The sequence below is a fragment of the Physcomitrium patens genome, chromosome 2 (genome assembly GCF_059467195.1).
Source record: "Physcomitrium patens ecotype Gransden chromosome 2, ASM5946719v1, whole genome shotgun sequence".
NCBI lineage: Eukaryota > Viridiplantae > Streptophyta > Bryopsida > Funariales > Funariaceae > Physcomitrium > Physcomitrium patens.
The window spans coordinates 9,788,124-9,809,978 of record NC_143411.1 but is presented as its reverse complement, the minus strand read 5'-3'; the positions used below and the strand labels follow the sequence as shown (position 1 = coordinate 9,809,978).

Below are 21,855 nucleotides of genomic sequence, written 5' to 3'. Positions count from 1 at the left end.
TCCCTAGCACCCTAATTAGGGCAGTAGTATCTGAAGAGAGGCCATTTTTCAGGGGTTGGTTGGCTTGGGTGCCTTTCAGTGTGTTTTGGGAAAGGGGAAAATCCACAGTTGCAGCCTCAAGAATGATTTTTATTTACTGTGTACATTTGTATTAAAATTATGTGTTTTGAACACAGGATTGGTCACAGTACAAGATGAGAATATCTTTCTATATTTATTTTTAATCAATCTTTTAATTATGAATAGATCATTTTTTAATTTTTTAATTTTTTAATTTTTTTTGGCACAAATGAAAAAAATTCATTGCAGGGAGTAATCAATACAAATCCAGGCTAAAATAGAGTTAATAAGCCCCAGCCTAGCAGTAACTGAATTAGTAACTCAAAGTGAGATATGTTACAGCCCATTGTAGAGATTAGGTGGATTGAAATTGATGTCTAGTGCTATAAAGATGCCAACGTATACTATTACTTGACCTAGTGCAAAGCACACTATTCTTTCTCCATAAATTGTCAAAATTTTCAAACCAAAAGTATGCAAGAACATCCTCATGTAGCATATTTTGGTTTTTTTTCCATTCAATGTGGCAATAGTCTTGGAGCCCTTGTGAGATTTTGGTAGTGATTTTATTAAGTGCTCACTTGCTGGAGTAGAATGCTATTAGATTATAGTCCAGCCATAGCGACTACATGGCAATTATGCTAAAGAAGGTCTATATGATACTGAGTTTACTAAATCGCTCAGGGAGATGTTTGGTATATAAATAGTGGTGCAATTTGAGAGTAACCTGGTTCACTAGATTAGGGATGTTGCGGCATTCTTAGAATTTTGCTAGTTGTCCTAATCAAACTACAATTCTAGCTACGACTGCATAAAGAGTTTGAGGTGCTCAAGCTTGAGTTTGGTTGTTATCAAAGCTTGAGCCAATCTTCTTTGATGATCTTTGTAATAGAAGGTGAACATCTTAGTGTAATAATTACTTGTTTGGTGAAAACAAGGTACATATTGAGGTTAATAGGAGGCAATTGGTCTCATGTTATTACATCTTGAATACTATATACCTGTGGTTCAAGTCCTATCAGGAGATCTAGTTGATAGATTATGATTAATGCTACCCTTCTTACATCTATATTTGATTTGGAAAAGGAATCAGCTTGATTATTGTTATTTCAATCTTTTGGCACGAATAGGATTTTATAACCTCTTACGTTGGAAGAATTGTGGGTGTGGAGAAATACAACCCTCAAATGGCATGACTATCAAAGCCAGGGCAAGTTGCATCAATAAACTTTAGCAATTATTAATAAAGAGACTGAGGCAATGGTGGGCTAGCACCAAGCATCTAAGGCTTCTTTGGCAAAGGTGGATCATGTGTAGACAGATAATTAGTTTTGAGAGGTAGTAGATACTATGTTATTAGATGGATTAGATTTTTTTGAGAAGAGAGGGACAATTGAGATGTTCTTTAGAGGCATGCTTTTAGATTGAGGAATTGTTTGATTTTTAGGTCCAAAAGGTGAGTGAATAGTATTGTTTTTATTGATTTCCATGGAATGAATACTTTAGTTAAGATAGGGTCAGAATTTTGTTGTATACAAGAAGGCCATGCAAGCTAAGGTCTATCATGGTGCCCTTACATTTCTTTTATATCTACATCTTTTGACAACAATAAAGTCTTCTTTGTCAAAAGTTGCTCTCTAAAATTGGATGTTACATCTTATATATATCACAGAGAAGGTTGAATTATATATAAGACCTCTTACTCTCCTATCTTGGTAGTTCTCATCATCAAGGTGTTGACTCGTTTTGAATCTATGTAGACAAAACTTGGTCTTGTGGTGAAAGTCAAGACAAAATCTACATCTAATTGGCAAGTGAGCATAGTTAATTAGGATAGTAATTAGACTATGAGTTATTCATTCTTCTATCTCAAGTTTGGTTTTTCATCCATTATTTGTATCAAGAGCTATGTAAAACCTCAATTTAGTAAAAATGCTATTATTTATATTTATTACTAAAATGCTGTTAAAATTGCTAGCAATTTTTAATACTACACATACACATTGCAAAGGCAATTTTTTTAATGTAATCTATGTAGGAACCAACATATCTTAATGGATGTTGAAGTCAAAATAGGATCTTTAAGATTGAAAGATGTAGAGAATTTTCCTTGAGCAGTATGATGTGAACATTAGGAATTGTCATGCTACTTCTTTTCTAGATACTTTTAGGCAAAAGAATCCTTGACCTACATTAGTCACCATCCATATTTGTATTTCCCAGATTACACACAAGAAGCTATGTAAACATGACATATTGCCATCACTATTCTAGCAAGAGTTTCCATTGCGCCCATGTGCCAAAACACAACTATGAAAATTCATGGAGCTCTATCATGCTTCCCAACCCCATTTCTTTAAAAAATATTGTTGATGTATTTGATTGTTGCTTGAATGGACCATTTTGAATTGAAGGATTTGTATCTTGCAAAAAAATGGTATTTTAGAGGTCATTTCAAGCCTGCATATTCCATTTGATTAAAAATATACTTATCAGATTTCAAGAATATTTAAGTTTTGTCATTTATTTATAAAATGATGATTAAAACACATTTAATATATTATTTTTATTCTTTATAATTTTTCTACGAATATTTATAATATATTATTTTAAAGTTAAAATTTCTTATTGGTATTAGAATACATAGGTATTTATATGAAGATTTTTAAATATTAATAAATATGCCCAATATATCTATTATATTGCAATCAAATTTTCATTTTTTATTAGCATAAAAACTTTAATTTTTAATTTGATTATAATTTGATTTTTTCATGGTAAAAATATTATAAAAAAAAAATCATTAGACATACCAATTACTTTGCTAAGATTGTAAAATATATGATATTACTTTAGAATTATTTTTCATGTTGTTAACAACCAGTATAATTTTGAAATTTATGATATCATGATCATATTGATTATTATTATTATTATTATTTAAATTGAGAATTTCATAACTTAAAATCTAATATACACCTTGAGTAGAAGAATATTCTTGAATCAAGCGTCAAGTCATTCTATAAGAGTTTGTAAAAACTTCATGTCTAATAATTAAATTAATTTTTTTTCATGTAATCAACGTACTGAGTATATTCATCCAAGATGGCACTTTCCTGACAAGTGTGAAGGTCACTTAATGATGATACTAAATGTTTGAAATTGAATATATATTACATACTTATATGTTTATTAAAACACCCATGATTTTAAAACAACTATTAAAATTTATATCTTATCTTAAAAAAGTATCCAAATAATTAGTATTATCACAAGGCATAAAAATTGTAATTCATTTTACAATTAACCTTCATCTAAACAAGTGAACAATAAATTTTCTCTATACATATAATTTCATCTCTTTAAAAAATTAAGAGCACACATTCCTTACATATATATTTTTTGAAAAAATCATAACTAACAACAGTGCAATCCAACATTTTCAAATCTTGTTCCAAAAAATTCTCTTCACAATTTTCAAATAAATTTCATTTTTTTTTTAAGGAGTTACAAAATAAAAAATATTTTGTTTTGAACTAATGGCAGATGATGTGTGCATATATACAAACACACACAATTATATGTATATATATATACACACATATTCATGATGTTTTCATCCACCACAGTGGTGAGCATTGGAGACTATCTTCAGAGGTACTAAAAAGTATGTAAGGACGCAAGAACCCAAAGTTAAGAAACTATATCCTACAAAGCATGGCAATCAACCAGTAATAACTAAAACGGCAACACAACAATCCAACAAAGGCAACCTGCAACTCATGTTGCGAAGAAACTCTACCGACTACCGACCACCGACAGCCAGAGTGACGCGTCAACCCTCACGCATCTGAGTGGACACCCAATTATCATTTTATGTTCAGAAAGTAAGAAAAGATTGATATAATGATTTCAGTAATGCCAAACACGAGAAATGAGTCGAACATGATCAGAAAATGGCTGATGAGAGACTGAAAACCTTATGATCACCATCGTTGCAATCATGCTAGACAAAACCCAGTTCCAACACGCAAATGGATACACTGTAATTTAGTCCTTTTTTTTTTTTTTTTTTTTTTTTTTTTTTTCTGTTTTTACACTTTGTTTTGTCTGTTTTCTGTACAGGATTTCATTTCTTCTTTTTTCATTTTTTTGATTACATGCATGACTCACTAACTGCCTACTAGAACTCGAATAACTGACACTCCAAATTACTGATAATAAAGATGAAAACTGATACTGCCTCCGCAATCACAAGCTGAGGCCACGTGCTAAGATAGGGAAGCGTAAACTACTGGCCTAGGAACGCTTGGCAAATACATACGTAAGAGAGAACTTCCAGAAAACAAGCTACTAACAAAGATATAATATATATCTATATATATATATATATATGTACACACACACACCCACATGTACCGTTTGGGATTTAGCCGTTGCTTCTTCATCACCTTCGCAGGATGTTTGAGTTTTTTGTACTTTTGTCAAACCAGATTTTCTAACTCGACGTTCCCGTTTACAAATGAAGGTCCTGTCGCAGGGTAAGGATGCTGGAGTTCGTACGCCGTCTTGTAACAGGTCGATTGAACTTGTCCGTAGCCATGATTGAGCCATGGGTGAGTAGACACGACCGTTATTGGAAGTCGGATCCGCACATCTGGGCAGCAAAGAACACAACACAAGTTGTGTCTCATTTTCGAGTTCGCACTGGAGGCTCGTGGCTTAAGCTTTAATTTAACCTCTACAACGCGTCATCTATTCAATAAATGAGAAAATCTATCGAGAGCATTGGTTGATCGATCTCATGCGCTCTACTACATTGAGCCATTTGAGGTTCTTGTATCCGAGGATTTCTTACTTGCCTTTGCACAGAAGACCTTGTAGCAAATCAGCTAGATCCGGGTTCGTGCCCTCTGGGATGAACAAGGGCTTGTTCACAATCTGCAGGCGGGAGTTTAAGTGAAACCTTAGTGTCCAGATTCAGGATTATTTGTAGACTATAGTAATGAACCATGAGAGGAACGAGAATAAAAATGTGGGTAAATACCAGGACTTGTACAAGTTGTTTTTACCTCATCATAGATAGACGGATATGTGGTATCCCCCACGAACGGGTAGCGGCCAAACACCATGCAGTATAGCGTGCAACCCAAAGCCCAGACGTCTGCTGGGCGTCCGTGGTAACACGATCCTAGTGAAACAATGGCAAGGACAAAACGATTAGAACTGTGATGTCTTGGCAGCATTCAAAAGTCAATTGAAGGAAAAAGCTAGCTTACAATCTAAAATGAAAATGCAAACAATACCAAGCTCAGGGTCAAGACTAGTAGCTCACTTTTGCAACTATGGTGGGGGGCCTACCTGAGAAACATTCAGGAGCTGTATGTATTGGAGTCCCAGGGGTTCGCCTTACAGTGTCATCCCCCTGTCGAGAAGGTGTTGAATATTAGCAGTGGTGCGTAATTAGATGACTACCAGAGGGATTATTGTGAGGTAAGAAAAACCATTGTGTGGATGCTATACTCGAAGCAGGGTTAATCAGCCCCCGGTGCCCAATTCATTCATTGCTCTGAATACGTACCTCAAACATCCGACTGACACCAAAATCGCATATTTTGATAGAACCATCTCCACTTAGGAGAAGATTTTCAGGTTTTATGTCACCGTGGATGATGTTCTGGATACATTGTACTGCTTGTCAGCTTACAGAAATTGAACAGCGGCTGATTAGTCCCGGAGGGAACTGTAAAAACCCTCACTAATTCTCAGGTTAGATTTGTGTACAGCACCGGCTACGCAAAATAAGCTGTTAAAAAGCATAAGATGAGAATCTCTTACATGGCTATGAAGATATGAAAGGCCTGCAACAACATCTCGAAAATATTTCCGGGCAAGTGCTTCGCCAATACCCCCAGGAGGTCCGCTGCCTTCAAAAATCCGGTTGCCCTCAACGTAACTCAGCACTTAGGAGGCCAAACGTCCAATAACAAAGTTATTAGTTATGTTCCCACTGATGTCATGTAATAGGACTTCATGGGCAGTAGCATAAATGTTTCCAGTATAGAATGTAAAACTAGTAAGATTGCATACCCACAGATCACATGAACATATCTTCATCATTTCTTAACAAGCTGATACAATAGGCGCTTACCCAAATATATGTTATCACTATGCGGATCATCAATAACCTCAAAAAGCTTTACAATGTTGGGGTGATCGAGCCGCTTCATTATAGACACCTGTTCAAACAGATAAGTTAGTAATTACACAAATAAATTGCGACTACATGTTTAGTATTCCTCATTTAGAAATAAAAACTTTTCTGAACAGGTTTTAGACGTCTGATGTACACCGTCTTCTGAAGAGGAATTACAAGCTTCTCGGACTGCGAAGCTGTAATGACTCAAAGAATAGAATGGATTTGCTTGCCCTCAGGGTCGACAGATAAGAGATCTTAATATACCTCTCGAAGCACATCTGTCATAGCAGTTTCCGAGGGGGAAACCCGCACTTTGCGCAGACGAGACTTGTGAAAGACCTGCCATCGCCGTGAGGCTCCCGTTAGCCAACAGGGGCTAGCCACATCAAACATGCTCTTGCATTCCACTCTTTTGAAGCAAGGGGAACAACAATGCAGTCAAATGCAGGAGGGGTTAGAAATCATTGATCCATACCTTGATAGCATACAGCTTCTCGTCTTTCTTACTCTGGTACAAAACCTGCATAGATTCGGTCAACTCTCGACTTAGATATGCGTTGCTGGCTCCATGCTATAACCCAAATGTTGACACTAAACTTCATGTGAAAATGCTGCATTAAGGCTCTTTCAGACCCAGCAGCAAAAACAAGATGCTAAAATTACTCTTCAGGTGATCACTTGTCCACTTACATTGTCGCCCCCATCAGACCAACTTTTTCACAAGGTAGCATGTCGCAAACGACAGGAACTATCAGGTCTTGCATAATGCATGAATTTCGAAGCTACCTTGCACAGCAGGGTACTCACCACTTTGCCATAGCTTCCAGCTCCAATCTTGCACTTCCACACATATTCGTTCACCATTTTGTTGCCATCCGCGTCCTGGACATTAAACCAGTAACAACCACCATATGCGTCATCTGACCCCTAAAGCAAGTCAAGGAATAAAAGTATCATATGCTACGAATTTAAACGGCAAATGTGAATTTCAAGGGCATCACATGTGCATAGAAATAGCCGTGGCGAGAGAGTGATCTTATACCCTGGATCGAAATTCATGAGAAGTCTCCTTCACGCTTTCTCGGCTCAGAAGCGGCGCTTGTGCATTACGGGCTCGTTTCATCGCTTCTTGGAGCTCTTTAAAGGTAGTTTTCCTTTCAACAACATGATCATTTCCGACGGTCACTTTAAGCGGCGGGTTATAGAGATTGAGAGGGGCAGATTTGGTAGCCTGTCGGCTTGTCTTTAGCTTCACAGCAGCCTTCTCAATCTCCTCGGCTTCATAGCGAAGCAAATGCTCTTTAGAGATTCTTTTGACGATCGGCTTCGATGAGGGCTTAACATCCCGCGCTGAACATTTCTTTTTGAACCGGATTAGTCCACAACAAGAGTAATCCTCGTCCATGAAAGTAGTGTTTCCTTTCTTTTAAGATTCAAGGGGATTTGATTCGACTGAACTGATAACGAGTGGCAAAGCTATTTCTTGGCCAATCTACCACCTTTGACTTTCCTCTCCACGACCAGTCGAAGTATGAATTTTGATCTTCCTAAAGCCCGTTAGAGCTAGAGCCATGAGCACGACCTCGGACTACCCTAAGTTCACTATGTGCTTCAAAAATCACGCCGGTGTGTATACAACCAAAATGGTGCAATTCCCGTCGGCGAACAGTTCAATCCCTTAAGAGTTCCACAAAGATTTCAACCGCAGCGCACACGTCTCCGATACCTAGCGAGATAATGACACATATATTACTAAGCGCCAGCCCTTGGAGGTTACTGTAGCGAGGTTTACAAAGCGCACAGAAGCAGTGATCTATGCCAAAGCACGTGACGGACGTCGCACTCCTGCGGTATGATCTTCGCCTTCATCACGTTATCACAACGCGGTCCACAATTCGGTCGCATGTTCCCTGGTTCTGTCGATGGATCAGCAGTTAGTTCACATGGTTCCGTTGAATTGAAATCTTCAGAGCTTGGCTATCAGTCTGCCGAATCACAACATTGAAGCTGTCAGAATACTGCTTGTACCACACAGACAGTGTCTTCTATCATTGAGAAAGTGTTCAATTTGACCCAAACCCACCAATAAACGAACCCAGACTCCTAAATCATCCGGCGTCACCCTAAGTCTAGCACGCAGTGAATAAGCCCTGGACTTAGATCAAAACATTCAAGAGTAGACTGCAAACTACTAAGATAACTCTGGAGTCCCGCACACGCTCAACACTGAATCACTATTAGGAAAAGAAAACAGACGAGGAAACAAAACAAAACATATCTAAAATCTTAAGGAGTCGACGTGCCTGTACCACGACGAAAATAGGCAGTAAAAGATTTTGGAGACCTACTACAGCTCACTGTCTCACGATGACAATCCTGACAGGCATACTACAAAGTCTCTGTGCTCTTGAATTCCACCTTACATAGTCCTATGGACCTCTCTCGCAAGTCCCATTCGTGCACGGCCTGACGATAACGATCTTCACCTCTCAAGAATTTCTGACAGGAGACAGTTGAGTGTCAGACGTTGGAGCTTTTCGCGTGGCAGAATCGAAGTTCAAGCACCGCAAAGTTAACTATGCCACGATCACGTAAGCCATTTCGATCCACTTCAATCCAGATTCCAGAGGCCGAAACGGAAGGGAACACGGTCGGTCGATCTACGGCTCAAAAGGTTGATGGGCAAAAAGCTGGGGGCTTCGGAGACGAATGCCGCTATGATTGCGAGCTTATGTAGAACCTCGGTGGACGGGGAACACGACAACATCGAAAAACTGAGCAAGCAAGAAGCGACGAATGTAGGCCGTCTGGACGCACAAATCCGATGTCGTCGAGGGGGTATGCCTGTCTGTCGGATTCTAGACATCGCCAGTCGGCCGTCGACACCGCGCCCGCGATCCCGGATCCGCCGGTGTCGGGGCCCAGGGTCCAGTACGAAACAGCCCTCCAGATCACCTCCCGCTTCTGCGCAGATCCTCGGACACCCTTCCCTCGCAGCGAGTCCACACACACCGCCAGTTCCTGATTTGCGAACCACATTTCAGAATTCTCTCGACTCCGCTCCGAAATCTTCACCGACATCTTCAACTGTCGCAGACTCACGACAGGAAGTGACCGTAAGCACCTGGTTTCGGATTCGCTTAGCTCCCTGGCGGATCAGCATCAGTTTTGCCGCACGGTCAAGATGGTGTTCGGCGTTGGACAGTGACAATGGTCGAATTCTGTTCATATATATTATATATACACACTTAAATAAATACATATTTAATGTTTGTTGGTTTGTTTGTTTGTGTGTGTGATTTGTGTGTTGTGTGGTGCGTGCTTCACCCTGATTTCAAGGCCACAGTCCTGGAAAAGTCGCCGCTGGTGATTTTGCTCGAGGAAAGTGATGGTTTGCAATGACACACACAGAGGCTTCGTTGAACGGAGATGAAGATGGAGACGGACAGAGGTGCTGGGGCCTTCGTCCTTGTGTGCCCCAGCACCGCATTCAGAGTTTACCAGTTCAGAATCATCCCCATGGCCTTTTTGAGGCTGCTGTTGCAACATGGCATTGCCAGCAACGCACGCAATGCCATAGAATCAGGAAACCCCTTGTAGATAAAAGAAATCGCCGTGGATCTGTTGATGCTTTTAGCATCCCCTTTTGATGCCCCATCTTCCTTTCCTCTTCCTCTTTTTTCTTATCTTTTTCAGAGGGGTAACCACATACATGGTTGTATTTTGCTTGTATGTTAGGGTTGCTTAGATAATGTACATAAATGCAATTATATACCAATACAGTTTAAGAAAGTAGTGATAAAAGAAATCAACCATTATTGTTAAATTTAAAATCATAAATATTTAAAAAGGAGAAATTAGGACGAGAGTATTTTAAAATTGGAATGAAACAACGACCATTGATAGGATTAATTAATTTGGAATACCGAAAACAGATGTGGTATTGGATTTTTGTGAAGCATTTGTCAATCACAAATTGATGTCCAAATTTGACCAACCCATTTGTTAGATTCATATTGTGCAATTTGAAATGTGTTGTCTGCTTCGGATGGCTATATTGGTGTGCATCTATAAATATAGAGCATCAATTTGTGATGATTCAAGAATTGAAATTTTGGTTGCTCATATGAAAAGAAAAAAATCAATAATTTTCGGTTATCTTTGATTTACTAATGTTTCTTTTAATATTATGTATGCAGCTCAAATATTAAAAGAAACATTAGTAAAATCAAAGATAACCGAAATTATAAGAATTAGTTGCATTTTTTATTACATAATATTAAAAGAAATTATTGTAAACCCATTTTTGTTGCAATCAAGGCAAATTCGTTCTGTTGAACTTTGGTTAAAATTACATTATGGACATTGGTAATATGTCCAAGACTTGGATAAGTCTTTTCCAAGTCTGGTAGCTTCTCATGAAAGTCTATTCATAATATAAATTCAACCATGACTACATATATACGTATTGGTTTTTAAAAAGGAAAAAAAAGTGCTATAATTTCTACATGCTGATAATGCATATAATGAATAAAGATTTGAAAAAATAATAAAATAATACAGAAAATAAACATAAGTATTTTCTAATAATGATATAGAATCTAAAACTATGATATTGATACTCAAATATGATGATTATAGTTAGCTAATACTTTGCAGAAAGATAATTACTTTATAATTTGATTCAAACATCTATACATATATATATATATATATATATATATATAAAAAGATTTGTACAGCATTTCAGAAAACTTCTTTCAAGGACATTTCAAGCATATTTGGATAAAAATATCGTGAGGACAGTATTTTTTTATTTTTATTTTTTTACTGCATAACTAAAAATTTAACAAAAAAATGTAAACATGAAACATTGACTTTTAACTTGAGTGACAAGATTGATGATACACATGATTTACATGCTTGATATAACTCATAAATAAATTATATAAAATCTCTTTGCATTTTCATATTCATTACAATCAATACTTGAAATAATCCACAAAAAATTAACTTCAAATAAATACTAATACATGCTAGCACAATGGTTTAAGAAGTAACCATGAGTACTTCTTGCAGTACCCTTATCTCTGCCGTCTTTGGTTTTTGAGAGTAAAGTGTCTTTTGTAACTTTGTCACTCTATCAATGCACTGGGTACATCCTGTTATATATATATATATATATATATATAGATATACACATATATGTATTAAAATTATGAATATTGGTCACAAATTAAAATTAAATAAAAAGAGGTTTTATGATTAATATTATATTATTGCTAAGTGTGTGAATGAGATTGTAGATTTCAAAGAGCTAAAATGACAAAACAAAAAAAAAAAAAAAAAAAAAAAAGAAGAAGAAGAAGAAGAAGAAGAAGAGTTTACCCAGACGAACTACCTTAATCTCAAAATAATTCCATAATTTTATTTCCATGAAAAAAATTCAGTTCAATTCTTTACATCAGATTCAACCATATAGTGGAAATGTCATACAATAGGGCTTTACAACACCAACTGTATTATTTTTCATTATATGGTTGAATCATACAGGAGTTGGTGCTGTAAAGCCCTACTGGAGAGCGAAGCATCTAGAATTATTATCATCATATTAAAATAAAATACAGGATACAAAAATGCATTCGAAACTAAACAAATGGATTGATCACATGAAAGATGCACGAGTAAAGGACAGACCGTACCCCACAAAGACAAGCCCTAACAGCCCAAGTGGGAATGCGATCCACGGCTATCGAGATAATTCCAGACCAAAGGTATGTGTACCCCGTGTGAACGGAGTCAGTCCACGTGTTGCGAAAGCATGGTCGTGGACTACGAGGCCCTTTCCCACGGGTTGGGTCACCGCGGAGGAGGAAGGGGTTCCCATGGCCGTGGGGCTCTATTGAATAGGGGTACATTCCTTTATCAACAAAACGTGCACATCTCGGCATCTAAGCTATTTCCCCCTTTTTATTATAAAAAATCAAAAGTATTCCCCCATGTTCTTTCCCTTTTAGAATTGTTTTTAAATTAAAAAAGTGAAGTAAAAAAGGTCAAGTTGCATTAGATTTGAGTATCTCACTTACGCATCTAGGCTTAACTTGGCCAAGCCCTCATCTCAAAAGGACAATACCAAAGGAACATTCTAGTGCCATGAATAAATCAAACTAAGTTTTCTCTCTTTCTCTTCATAAAAAAAATAAAAGCCTAACAAAATAAAGGTCTTGTGTTCTTATAGGATTTGTTGGAGATTTAAACTGGGTTTTCACATCCCCGCATATAATCAATTTCGCAATGTGGCAATTCCTTAAACTTCCACTACTTGCTAGTTTTGTTGCATATATTCACCATCTCCATTTTTGGAACCCACAATTGATTATTGGGTTAGTATTTGAAGTTTTATGTATTACATTGAATTAGAATATCAAAAGAAGAAGAAAGAGAATTGTAGATTGATGAAGTTGAACATCTATAGTTCTTATCATACATATAGTTTTAATGAGTACTTTTAACTATAAAAGAGAAGGTACACCAAAGGGAATATAAAAAAATAGAATATAAAAAACTTATTGTATAATGCACAAGAGGAGGTTAGATAAGAGTAGAAATAGATTCCAATATCATACTTGCAATTGTATACATGATATGCTTTTGTACATAGAAAAGTTTTTGTATTATACTCATAAATAAGAAAGTTGTTTTAAACATATATATATATATATATATATATATATATATGTTAGAAATCTTATAGGAATATTTTTTTCTAAATTTACAAATTTACAAATAGAACAGGAATATTTTTATCAATTTTAAATTTTGTAAAAACTTTGTAGAAAAATGAGAAATATGTTATACTGTGGTATTTTTTTGAAATAAGTTCACCTCCAATTGACAAATATAATATAGTTCTTAATAACCCCATATCTTTGTTTTGCTAGCCTTGCAATAAATAAGGAATAAAAGGCACGTACTATTCCTTTTAGAAATATATAAAAATTGAATAAACTTGTTCGTATACTTCAGAAATTCTAGTTGTTATTTATCTAGCCAATCAACTCATGCTGTCTTGTAGAAGTGAACTATGTATGTAAATGCATTCATTTTTTTTTTTTTTCTTTATGTCTTTTATACATTTAATCTAATTAAAAAAAAACACTACAAAGAGCATCTAAATAGCTAGATATTACAAAGTATCTAGTAGAAGTATTTAATCTAATATCTAAATAGCTTTTGCAATTCAATTTTATAAATTGTATACAATATAATAGCATAGCATGAAAAGATTAAATGAATGTCAATTAAATTAAGGATTTAAAAAAAATTAATGTACTTTTGATAGATTAAAAAATTATGCAGAGAAAAACTACAAAAGTTTTATGGTATTTTTTCATATATATGATGATCCAAACTTTGATTTGGATTAAACATCATATTTTGTTCATAAATCTCATCACATTGATTGTAACATTATTACAGTACTAAATAACATCACCTCCTATTCTTACAATAGCTAAACACAGAAGCAAAGGACCACTAAATACCCAAGAAGTGATGCAATTTTCTCCTTGTTATGAAACAAAAATTATCAACAAGTAATCTAGTTTGGGGGGTTTGCCCAGCCCATGCTACGTGAAAGTAACAAAACAAGGCATGAAATTAGGCAAAATAAATAAATTTATAAATACTACAAAAATCAACAAGCTCAACATTAGTTGAAAAGGTTGGTGAATGTAGATGAGTGGGCTCATTTTTGTTTAAAATCAAATTAAAATTTGAAATTAAATCAATAGAGCTGCCCCCATATCCATGAATGGATGGAACAAAAATTACCTGGTATCAGTATGGGGGACGTTTTGCCTCAGCCCATCACCACCACCGCAGTATAAATGTTAGTGTCGGTAGTATTACCACAGGAACTATCAATTCACACCCAGCTAGAAAACCCACATAACTCCACAACATTCTATATAGCACAAGAAGAAGAAGAAGAAGATGTGGGATTGATGGCATCTAGAGCTCAGGATTGCAGTGAAGGGCTCCAATTGTTTCATAGCCTGCCTGAGATATTGATCAACCTGCACAATTGGCTGAAACAGTTGGAGCTCAGATGTACACGGCACCACAACAAGGCTCAACAGGACTGATGGCCTTCGACGTTTTCATGGACCAGTTTACTAGACAATTGTTGGAAAGGAAGTTGCAACCATGGTGAATCAGTGCTCTCCCAGACGTGAACATGTCGGTGGGGGAGTTGCAGATGAGTTGAGCTTTTCAGCTGAAACATCGAGCATGGCATCAGATGATGAAAGTTACGCCTCGTTTCAGTGACAGTTCGATGAGGTCGGAAGAGGTGGGTCGAAGAGGAGGTGCGACTGGCTCCATGACTTCAGTTGTTTCTGCTAGTGCAGCTTTGTTTCCGGGGTTATCAGTTTGCATGACTCATTCGAGCACGCATCTGTAGGCTTCCCGTTCGTGTTAGTATACATGATTGGTTCGTCTGATTGTGTCTGCAGGATTTGAGGACATTGTATCACTTTCGATTCCCAATCCTGTTTCTTATCCTGTGTGTAGTGACCATCAGGTACTCCCGTAGTAGTCCTCGGAATTGAATGAACTGAATGAACCCTTCAGTTTGAAACTCCAATGCGACATCCTGGATGGAGTTCACAAAGACAACATGCTTAGCCGATGTGAGTAGCATAGCCCTTCCACCGCTGCTGAAACAGCTTCCGAAGTTACCCCGCATGCAACTTCTTCTCACTTTTGTTCTGCAGATTCTTCGACAGATGTCCAAAATCTCAAAGAATATCACAGTTGTATCGTGTGATTGGACATAAATCCAGTGTAAGGATGTAATTTTCCTTTCACAAATAGACATACTTGTAAGGTGCACAAGAAAAGCCAAAATGTGACTAAACCAACATTTGTACAAAAAATGGAGACTCCTTGAGTTCTCTACAAAGGACAAACACAGAATAGGGCGTAAAATAGCTGAAAATGGTCAAATGCCTCAAAGTATTGTACAATCTTATGTCGTTTCTGTAGGGGTCGCTGTGAATTTAACACCTTCCAACCCTTCAGGTACGCACACTGGGTGTCACGTTATTAACGTACCCTAACTTCACTAAACAACAGCGGGAAAACACGCTGCGAAGTTCCCTAAACACTCTATGCTTACATGATTGAACTCGACAAATTTTAAAGCTGGTAAATAATATTTAAAATTATCATTACTATGTACCCAACAATAGAAAAGAAGAAGAAAAGGAAAACTTTAACTGCAGGCAACTTCAATTTGAAGAGGTAGCTCAGAACCTAAGCACAGCTCCTTTGAGAAACAACCCTCATAAGCGAATCTCAGTACTCTATCTTCTGATACACTTGAGTTGGCCGTAACTGCCTTCAGGCAAGATTTGAGTTTATCTTCGACCCAACCCTCAAATGCTTGGCGACCACCAGGTGTTCGCCAGGTAGTTGAAACGATGTGCTCCAATATCTGAAAATCAACCTCAATCCTAGTACAAAATTTTGGTACTAGGCCTGAGCATGCTCTAGATAATTGTAACAATATCCAGTTTGCTAGCCCCATCAAGTCAAAAGGCTCAAACATCACCGTCTCGTCCACCAGAGAGCAAAACTTCGGAGACAACACCTCTTGAACAGCACGAAGTACTGGATCAGAGACGCCTATATTGGTGGCAATTTCTTCATGACTTGTCACCGTTTCTGCCAGGACAGCTTCGTTCTCCTCAGCAGAGAGGTTTAAGTCCAGGGCGACAATACGTCCGAATGGGGTCGATACTTTCTTCCGTTTGACGCCAAGCAGAGCCCTACTCAAAAACCCGCTAGCTTTTCTTTTCAAAACCATCCCTCCAGACATTGGATTCGCAGGATTCTCTAAGGCTGAAGTACGTATCGTATCCCTGACAACACTAATGTCCATATCCCCTTGCAAAACAATTTCTTTCTCTCTAGGTGGCTGAAGGAGTAGGGACATTCTTGCACCATGCATGGAAGCCAACCTTCCTTCAGAAAAGATGTTCTCTTTCCCTTTTCCTAAGTTAGAATTTGCTCCCAATCTTGAAGTCATTATTATTATAGAGTTACCCACACTAACATGCCCACCGTTTGAATCAGAAAACTTTCCAGTCACCATAGCCCTCATTAATTTTGTTCGGATCACAGAGACGGCTTGATCAATATCCTCAAGTAACAGTACAGAAAGAGGTTTCGCTCTGAGAGCATCAGCAATAGAATCCACTGCTGTACGCCCTCTGTACTGCATGCCATCGATCTCTTCAACTTTTCTACCCCATCTTGAGTATCCCAAATCTCCGAAATAGATTGGCTTTGCAGCAACCCCAACTACAAGCTCAGCAAGAGCGCCTGCAATAAGCCTCTTTCCGACTTGATCAGGTCCCAACAGAAGTAACCATGTGCCAGCTTTGGCAGCACCACCCCGCAACTCACCTCTTCCGGTTTGTGCATTCACTATGAAGGTTGAAATTGTAGAAATAGCCTTGCCCTGCCACACAACCTTCTCCATCAAACCTTTGTGTACATACTTAAGCCGGTCAGCAGTCTTGTGATCGAAGAAGACAGAATGTTGATCAATTTTTGCCGAAATATCAACCAGTTGGCTCAGTGGAGGCTTATCAGCAATCTTTTGCGCAAGACTAGGAGGCGATTTCACCATCGATGCTGGATTAGGAGAGACATTTGAGGTTTTAAGTGCTGATAAAGGACTTGGTTTGGGCAAAATATTCTCTTTAAGAGGACATGCAGCAACAGAGGGCTTCGGAAAAGAAGCTTTCAATCTTGACAAGGGGCTTGGTCTTGTGCTTGACAGAGAAGCATTCGCTTTTGATAAAGGATTTTGGATTGGCACAAGTCCTCCACTCGGCAAAGAAGTAATCGGTTTCGATACAGGGCGAGGGCTGGGCACAGGTCCCATATATTCGGGTGATATTTGTCCCCCTTGCTGCAAAACTTCCTCCTTATCATGAAAACTTTCAACTTGCTTCTCCATGGTCTCCACCCGCGACAATTCAGAACCAGACGTACCGATGATACCATTCAACGGACCATTTGGCATTGCAACTGAAGTAAAACCGCTATCCCAGAAAGGAAGAGGAGACGGCAGGCTTGGTTGAAGTGCTGAAGACAATGCCATATCCTTAGATTGGAGGGGAGTAGGATTTGCCGCCATCAACACTAAACACAAAAATGAAGTGGGTCATTGAGAAGCAACATACTTGGCAAACACACACATTAAACAAAAAACAATTATTATTTAAAACAAAGTAATGCAGAAGAAAATGTTAAGAAGTATTTCAGAGCACACTTTGAATACATCCAAAGTAGAGAACATATCATTACCAGAATTGTTAGCATTGTTAAGGATGCTAGCTTTCATCCAGTTATGAGATGGCGGACCAAGTCCCCTATCTCTAGCTGGCGAAGAGTCCATAGTGATGCATCTTTCTGAGTGTGAGTTACTGCAAACAAATTGCCATTTACGACGGAGCTCTTGTATTCTCTGTGAAAGCGAATGGTGCCTCTCCTGAACGTCAAAATCAGAACTGGTCAGTGATATCTGATAATTTAATTAAGTTATCTTATTATTGATGTAGCTGTTGTTGATGTTATTATTGTTATTATTATTACTATTGATAATAAAAATTGTAGGTTCCAAGCGAAAAATATGACTCAGACGCTGAACGCATCTAATCAGACATACCTGCTCAGTTTTCATGTCCTTTCCTTTTTGAAGCCAAGAGGGTAAAGAAGAGACCACCACTTCATCTTCTGTACTGCTTTGTTTTCGAACGGTTGACGCTTTAGCACTTTCTTGTACTCGTATTTGATTATATTCCATATTAAAATGATCCGTGCACTCTGAGCAACAAATCAATTTTGGAACTTCGGTGCTCCCTGGCGTGGTTGATACCAACGATGAAATTGGTAAAGATGCTCCTGCATTACTACAAAAAGGAAGCTTCAACTCTTGAGTAGGTGCGTTTCCTTCTGATGATCTACACGACAACAAGAAGTCAGTGCCAAACATAATATGATTTCAACCTCATGGCCATAATTTACCATTCTTTGGGAAGTGGTTCTATTTCCTATTAGTGGACAGTCCAATGTGAGAGGAGAGATAGTGAGAGAGAGCGAGGGAGAGGGAGAAAGGAAAATAACAACAAATAAAAAATAAAACGAAAGGTGAGAAAAATAAATAAAATAATTATTAAAAATGACTATATGCAGGTACGTCACTGGGCATCAAATTTAACCTTCAGCCCAGAACTTTGAAAGATAGATGTAAGAAAGTGGCAGGCAAGAAACCTTGAATTTGAATCTTCTCTGGTAGGGAACAGAGGTCGTTCCAAGATCACCAGCGGTTGATTCCCGAAAGGTCCAGCTATTACATACACAAACCATAAACCGGTGAGACACCTCAAAACAATAAGGTAATCATAGAAAATATGGAATTTACAAATTTTATGCCATCAACAGCATATAAAAATGAGCAATTGAAGTTCTCAAACCACATGCTATTTACTGGTAGATTTCATAACTGAAACACTTACCTGAAGCAGAAAGCCTCTGACTAAGGTGGTTCACATTGCTTTGCTGCGACAAAGCTGACAGACTCATAGCATTTTCGATGTTGGTTTTCACCTGTTGACTAAAGAATCCCGCCTCCTCCATAACCCTGCTGACGCTAGGATCCTCTAAGATGGAAATGATGACCATTTCTAACTCGACTTTCATTACCAACGGCGCTTGCTGTTGGTCGGGGCATCCTCGCTTTTGCTGTGCTTGGGCACGCTTCAGCGCCGCAACCAGGGCATTTGATAGCCCCAAAAGATTCACAGTGCTGCCTGAGGAGGAGCATTGCTGAAGCCGGTCAAGGGCAACATTAAAACATAGCTCTAAAGCGTGGCATTGATGCAGCCCGTGCAAGGTCTGAGAATGCGTATCAGCACATGCCTGGCGTAGCACGGGATCTCCATGAGCCAGCAGCACAAAGGCTACATGCAAAGGCTGGACTTGTGCATGCCCACGCTCACGCGCAGCACTGATAGCCTGGCGCAGAACCTGTTGCGCAGGCAGTGACAAAGTGTTCTGCACTGCTGCAGCTCCAGAGCGCATAGTTGCTCACTCTTTCGAATTGTTCCTTCTCTGCCTAAAGAAAGCATTAGCCGCAATATTTATCGAAGAAGAACTCTTCCAACTACATCCAACTCATCCCATTCGAGTTTTATTCAGTACCACTAAACCTCCCAGGAAATTATTGAAGCAATTTCAGTCAGGTTCGCAACAAGGGAAGATAAAATCCAAGGAAAAGCGTTGCGTCCAAGCATACTGAGAATTAATGAATCTCATGGAAATTGTAATCCCTCGTATAAAAATACAGGAGCCTTTCCCCCAGGACTATGATTGCAATATCCTGAATTAATCCACAATCTTCTACTGTATCCCGAAACACATCTGCCGCTGCGTTGTGGATGGTCCTAATCCCAGCCAATAATATCAACCCCAACACGCTCCTCTTCCGCATTTTCTACAATCTGGAACCGAGTGGCTCAAAAGATCGCCAGTGGCATCAACACCACAAGCTGACCACCACCTCGTACATTCACTAACCATCAATCTTTCAATCTCCTTTCCAGCTCAAAACATATTGGTCCGCTTTCTAAACTTTCCTTTGCAACAAAACTCGCCCTGCTTGCGATCACAAAAAAAGAAAAAAGGAAAAAAATCAAAAAGACAAATTAAAAACAAACCAAGCACCTAATATCTAGAATAAGAATTTCATGGAAGTGATTTCTATGCAGTGGCCAAATTACACCAAGCAGTACGCCAGCGAATAGAATTAGACCAGCGTAACAGATGTATTGACAAATTTTCCAAAGCGATCATAAAATAACGATAAAATCGCCTATTGATAGCACACACGAACCAGGTGACATTTTTGAAGTTACAAGAAGAACGAGATTCAAAGCAAATAGGTTTATTACTTTGTATGAAAAGCTTACAATCACAATTCACAGATAACTATTCCAAACAATTGTGCACCACCCTTCACTCTGCCCCTTCATTATCTTCAGCCAAAAAGTAAAATTGTGCTACGTGACATCGTTCCCTCATCAACTCTTAAATCTCGGGGGAAGGCATAATTGATTAATCTCTGAAATAAGACCCAAACATCTACTGGAAAAATCCATACCATAAACAAGGAATAAGGAGAAAGTCGATGCACCAGCACCAATATAAAGCTTCTTCAAATTTTTGAAAGCTCGGTGCGTGATTGACTTTCATTACGAATTCACTCTTGCTTCCGAAAAAAAAACAAAAAAAAAAACTGAGATCACCTCCATGATGCTGCGCAATTGAACAGGACAAACAACCTAACGCCTCGCAAGTTTTCCACCGCTACTACGACTCCGACAGAGACCATTACTCATTCTCCTCTAAGAAACTAGCTGCTTGTCACCTTGAGACAGCCGCATGATATCAAAAAATCACCATTCGAAAACGAATACAAAGCTTCCAACACCTACAATCCAGCAATATGAATCACACCAAGGATGAAACTGAACTGGTTAAAAACCACACCTCCAAGTACACACTTCGAAGCGCCTCCTACTTCAAACTCCACCAATGAACTGAATTCCCACACTTTAACTGCTCTCCGTCCAGAGGCAAAACCATACTGATCCCCCAACCTCCACTACAGCACATCCCATACAGAATTCTTCACAACACCCTCATGAACCAGCTCTTTGTCTACCTCACCACAACTCACACCAAAATACAGCATATTCCGCCTTCGAAGTTCACTCTGAGGTTCCTTCTCCTAACAAATGATTCCAAGTATCACGACAGTGCACAAGATCTTAAATGCGCATCCAGGACATGAGCACCACTAACGACAAAGTCCTAATGGAAAGTGAAGACTACCCTACGCCTCGGATCAGGGCCCAGACATGGATGAGTCGATCTTCCGCCTCCAACTGTAACGAAGTCAAACGTCAACGACCGAATAAGGTTAGAGTCGGTTCGCATGTACTGGGATCATTCTGCAAAGAAAACGACCACAGTGGCCTCCCAAAACACCACAATTCTTAAACCCTAATCGAAGATGAGGTCCAGGATACAACCGGTGTAGGATCTAACCTCCGGGTACCATTCGATTGGTGATGAATCGTTCTAAATTTGGCTATTTCCTTAAAGGCGACCCACAAGATCGGCAAAAGAGTAGTCATCAGTTGCCGAAATCTGTGGAATGATTAATAAACGTCAGCATATGATCGGGGTTCGTAGGCGGCTCCTTCAAGTGCATTGTTTTCCAAGTATCTAAGGTTCTCTAGAATCTTCTTTCCACATAACCGAGTTTGCAAGTGTTCTAGTATCCAAGGATTGCGGAGTTACTCCAAGGGTATTATTACTACCACATTTACAGCTATGAACATAAAATAGTTGCTTTAAGCTTAAAAGAAAGCTATGATACTTTTCTCCACCGCATGCATGTGCTATACTTTTGGACAAAAAATCAACGAAGACTTTGGACACATGTTCAGATAAAA

At 38.4% G+C, this 21,855-nt stretch overlaps 2 protein-coding genes across 12 annotated transcripts; both read right to left on the bottom strand.

Annotated features, from left to right (window-relative positions):
* Positions 1 to 4,099: 4,099 nt before the first annotated feature.
* LOC112292796 (serine/threonine-protein kinase GRIK1) lies at positions 4,100 to 9,450 on the bottom strand. Of its 8 annotated transcripts, none has more exons than XM_024541673.3 (12): positions 8,678 to 9,450; positions 7,302 to 8,244; positions 7,067 to 7,141; positions 6,735 to 6,779; positions 6,524 to 6,598; positions 6,212 to 6,299; positions 5,899 to 6,023; positions 5,642 to 5,737; positions 5,422 to 5,485; positions 5,133 to 5,251; positions 4,923 to 5,001; positions 4,100 to 4,717 (listed from the first exon to the last, which is right to left on the bottom strand). In XM_024541673.3, exons 2-12 carry the CDS (start codon positions 7,662 to 7,664, stop codon positions 4,545 to 4,547), a joined length of 1,302 nt encoding a protein of 433 aa, XP_024397441.1. In that variant the 5' UTR covers positions 7,665 to 8,244; positions 8,678 to 9,450; the 3' UTR covers positions 4,100 to 4,544. The 8 variants fall into 8 exon arrangements, with proteins under 8 accessions (XP_024397441.1, XP_090101950.1, XP_090101953.1 ...); XM_090245824.1 differs by having other exon boundaries at positions 4,919 to 5,001; positions 8,683 to 9,362; XM_090245827.1 differs by having other exon boundaries at positions 8,683 to 9,362.
* Positions 9,451 to 15,229: 5,779 nt separating this feature from the next.
* LOC112278801 (protein SUPPRESSOR OF MAX2 1) lies at positions 15,230 to 21,828 on the bottom strand. 4 transcript variants are annotated; one of them, XM_024512589.3, is made up of 7 exons: positions 21,446 to 21,828; positions 20,885 to 21,282; positions 18,853 to 19,990; positions 18,608 to 18,683; positions 18,003 to 18,297; positions 17,642 to 17,825; positions 15,230 to 17,476 (listed from the first exon to the last, which is right to left on the bottom strand). In XM_024512589.3, exons 3-7 carry the CDS (start codon positions 19,415 to 19,417, stop codon positions 15,537 to 15,539), a joined length of 3,060 nt encoding a protein of 1,019 aa, XP_024368357.1. In that variant the 5' UTR covers positions 19,418 to 19,990; positions 20,885 to 21,282; positions 21,446 to 21,828; the 3' UTR covers positions 15,230 to 15,536. The 4 variants fall into 4 exon arrangements, with proteins under 4 accessions (XP_024368357.1, XP_073395381.1, XP_024368358.1 ...); XM_073539280.2 differs by lacking the exon at positions 21,446 to 21,828 and having other exon boundaries at positions 20,885 to 21,394; XM_024512590.3 differs by lacking the exon at positions 21,446 to 21,828 and having other exon boundaries at positions 18,853 to 19,499; positions 20,885 to 21,394.
* Positions 21,829 to 21,855: the final 27 nt, after the last annotated feature.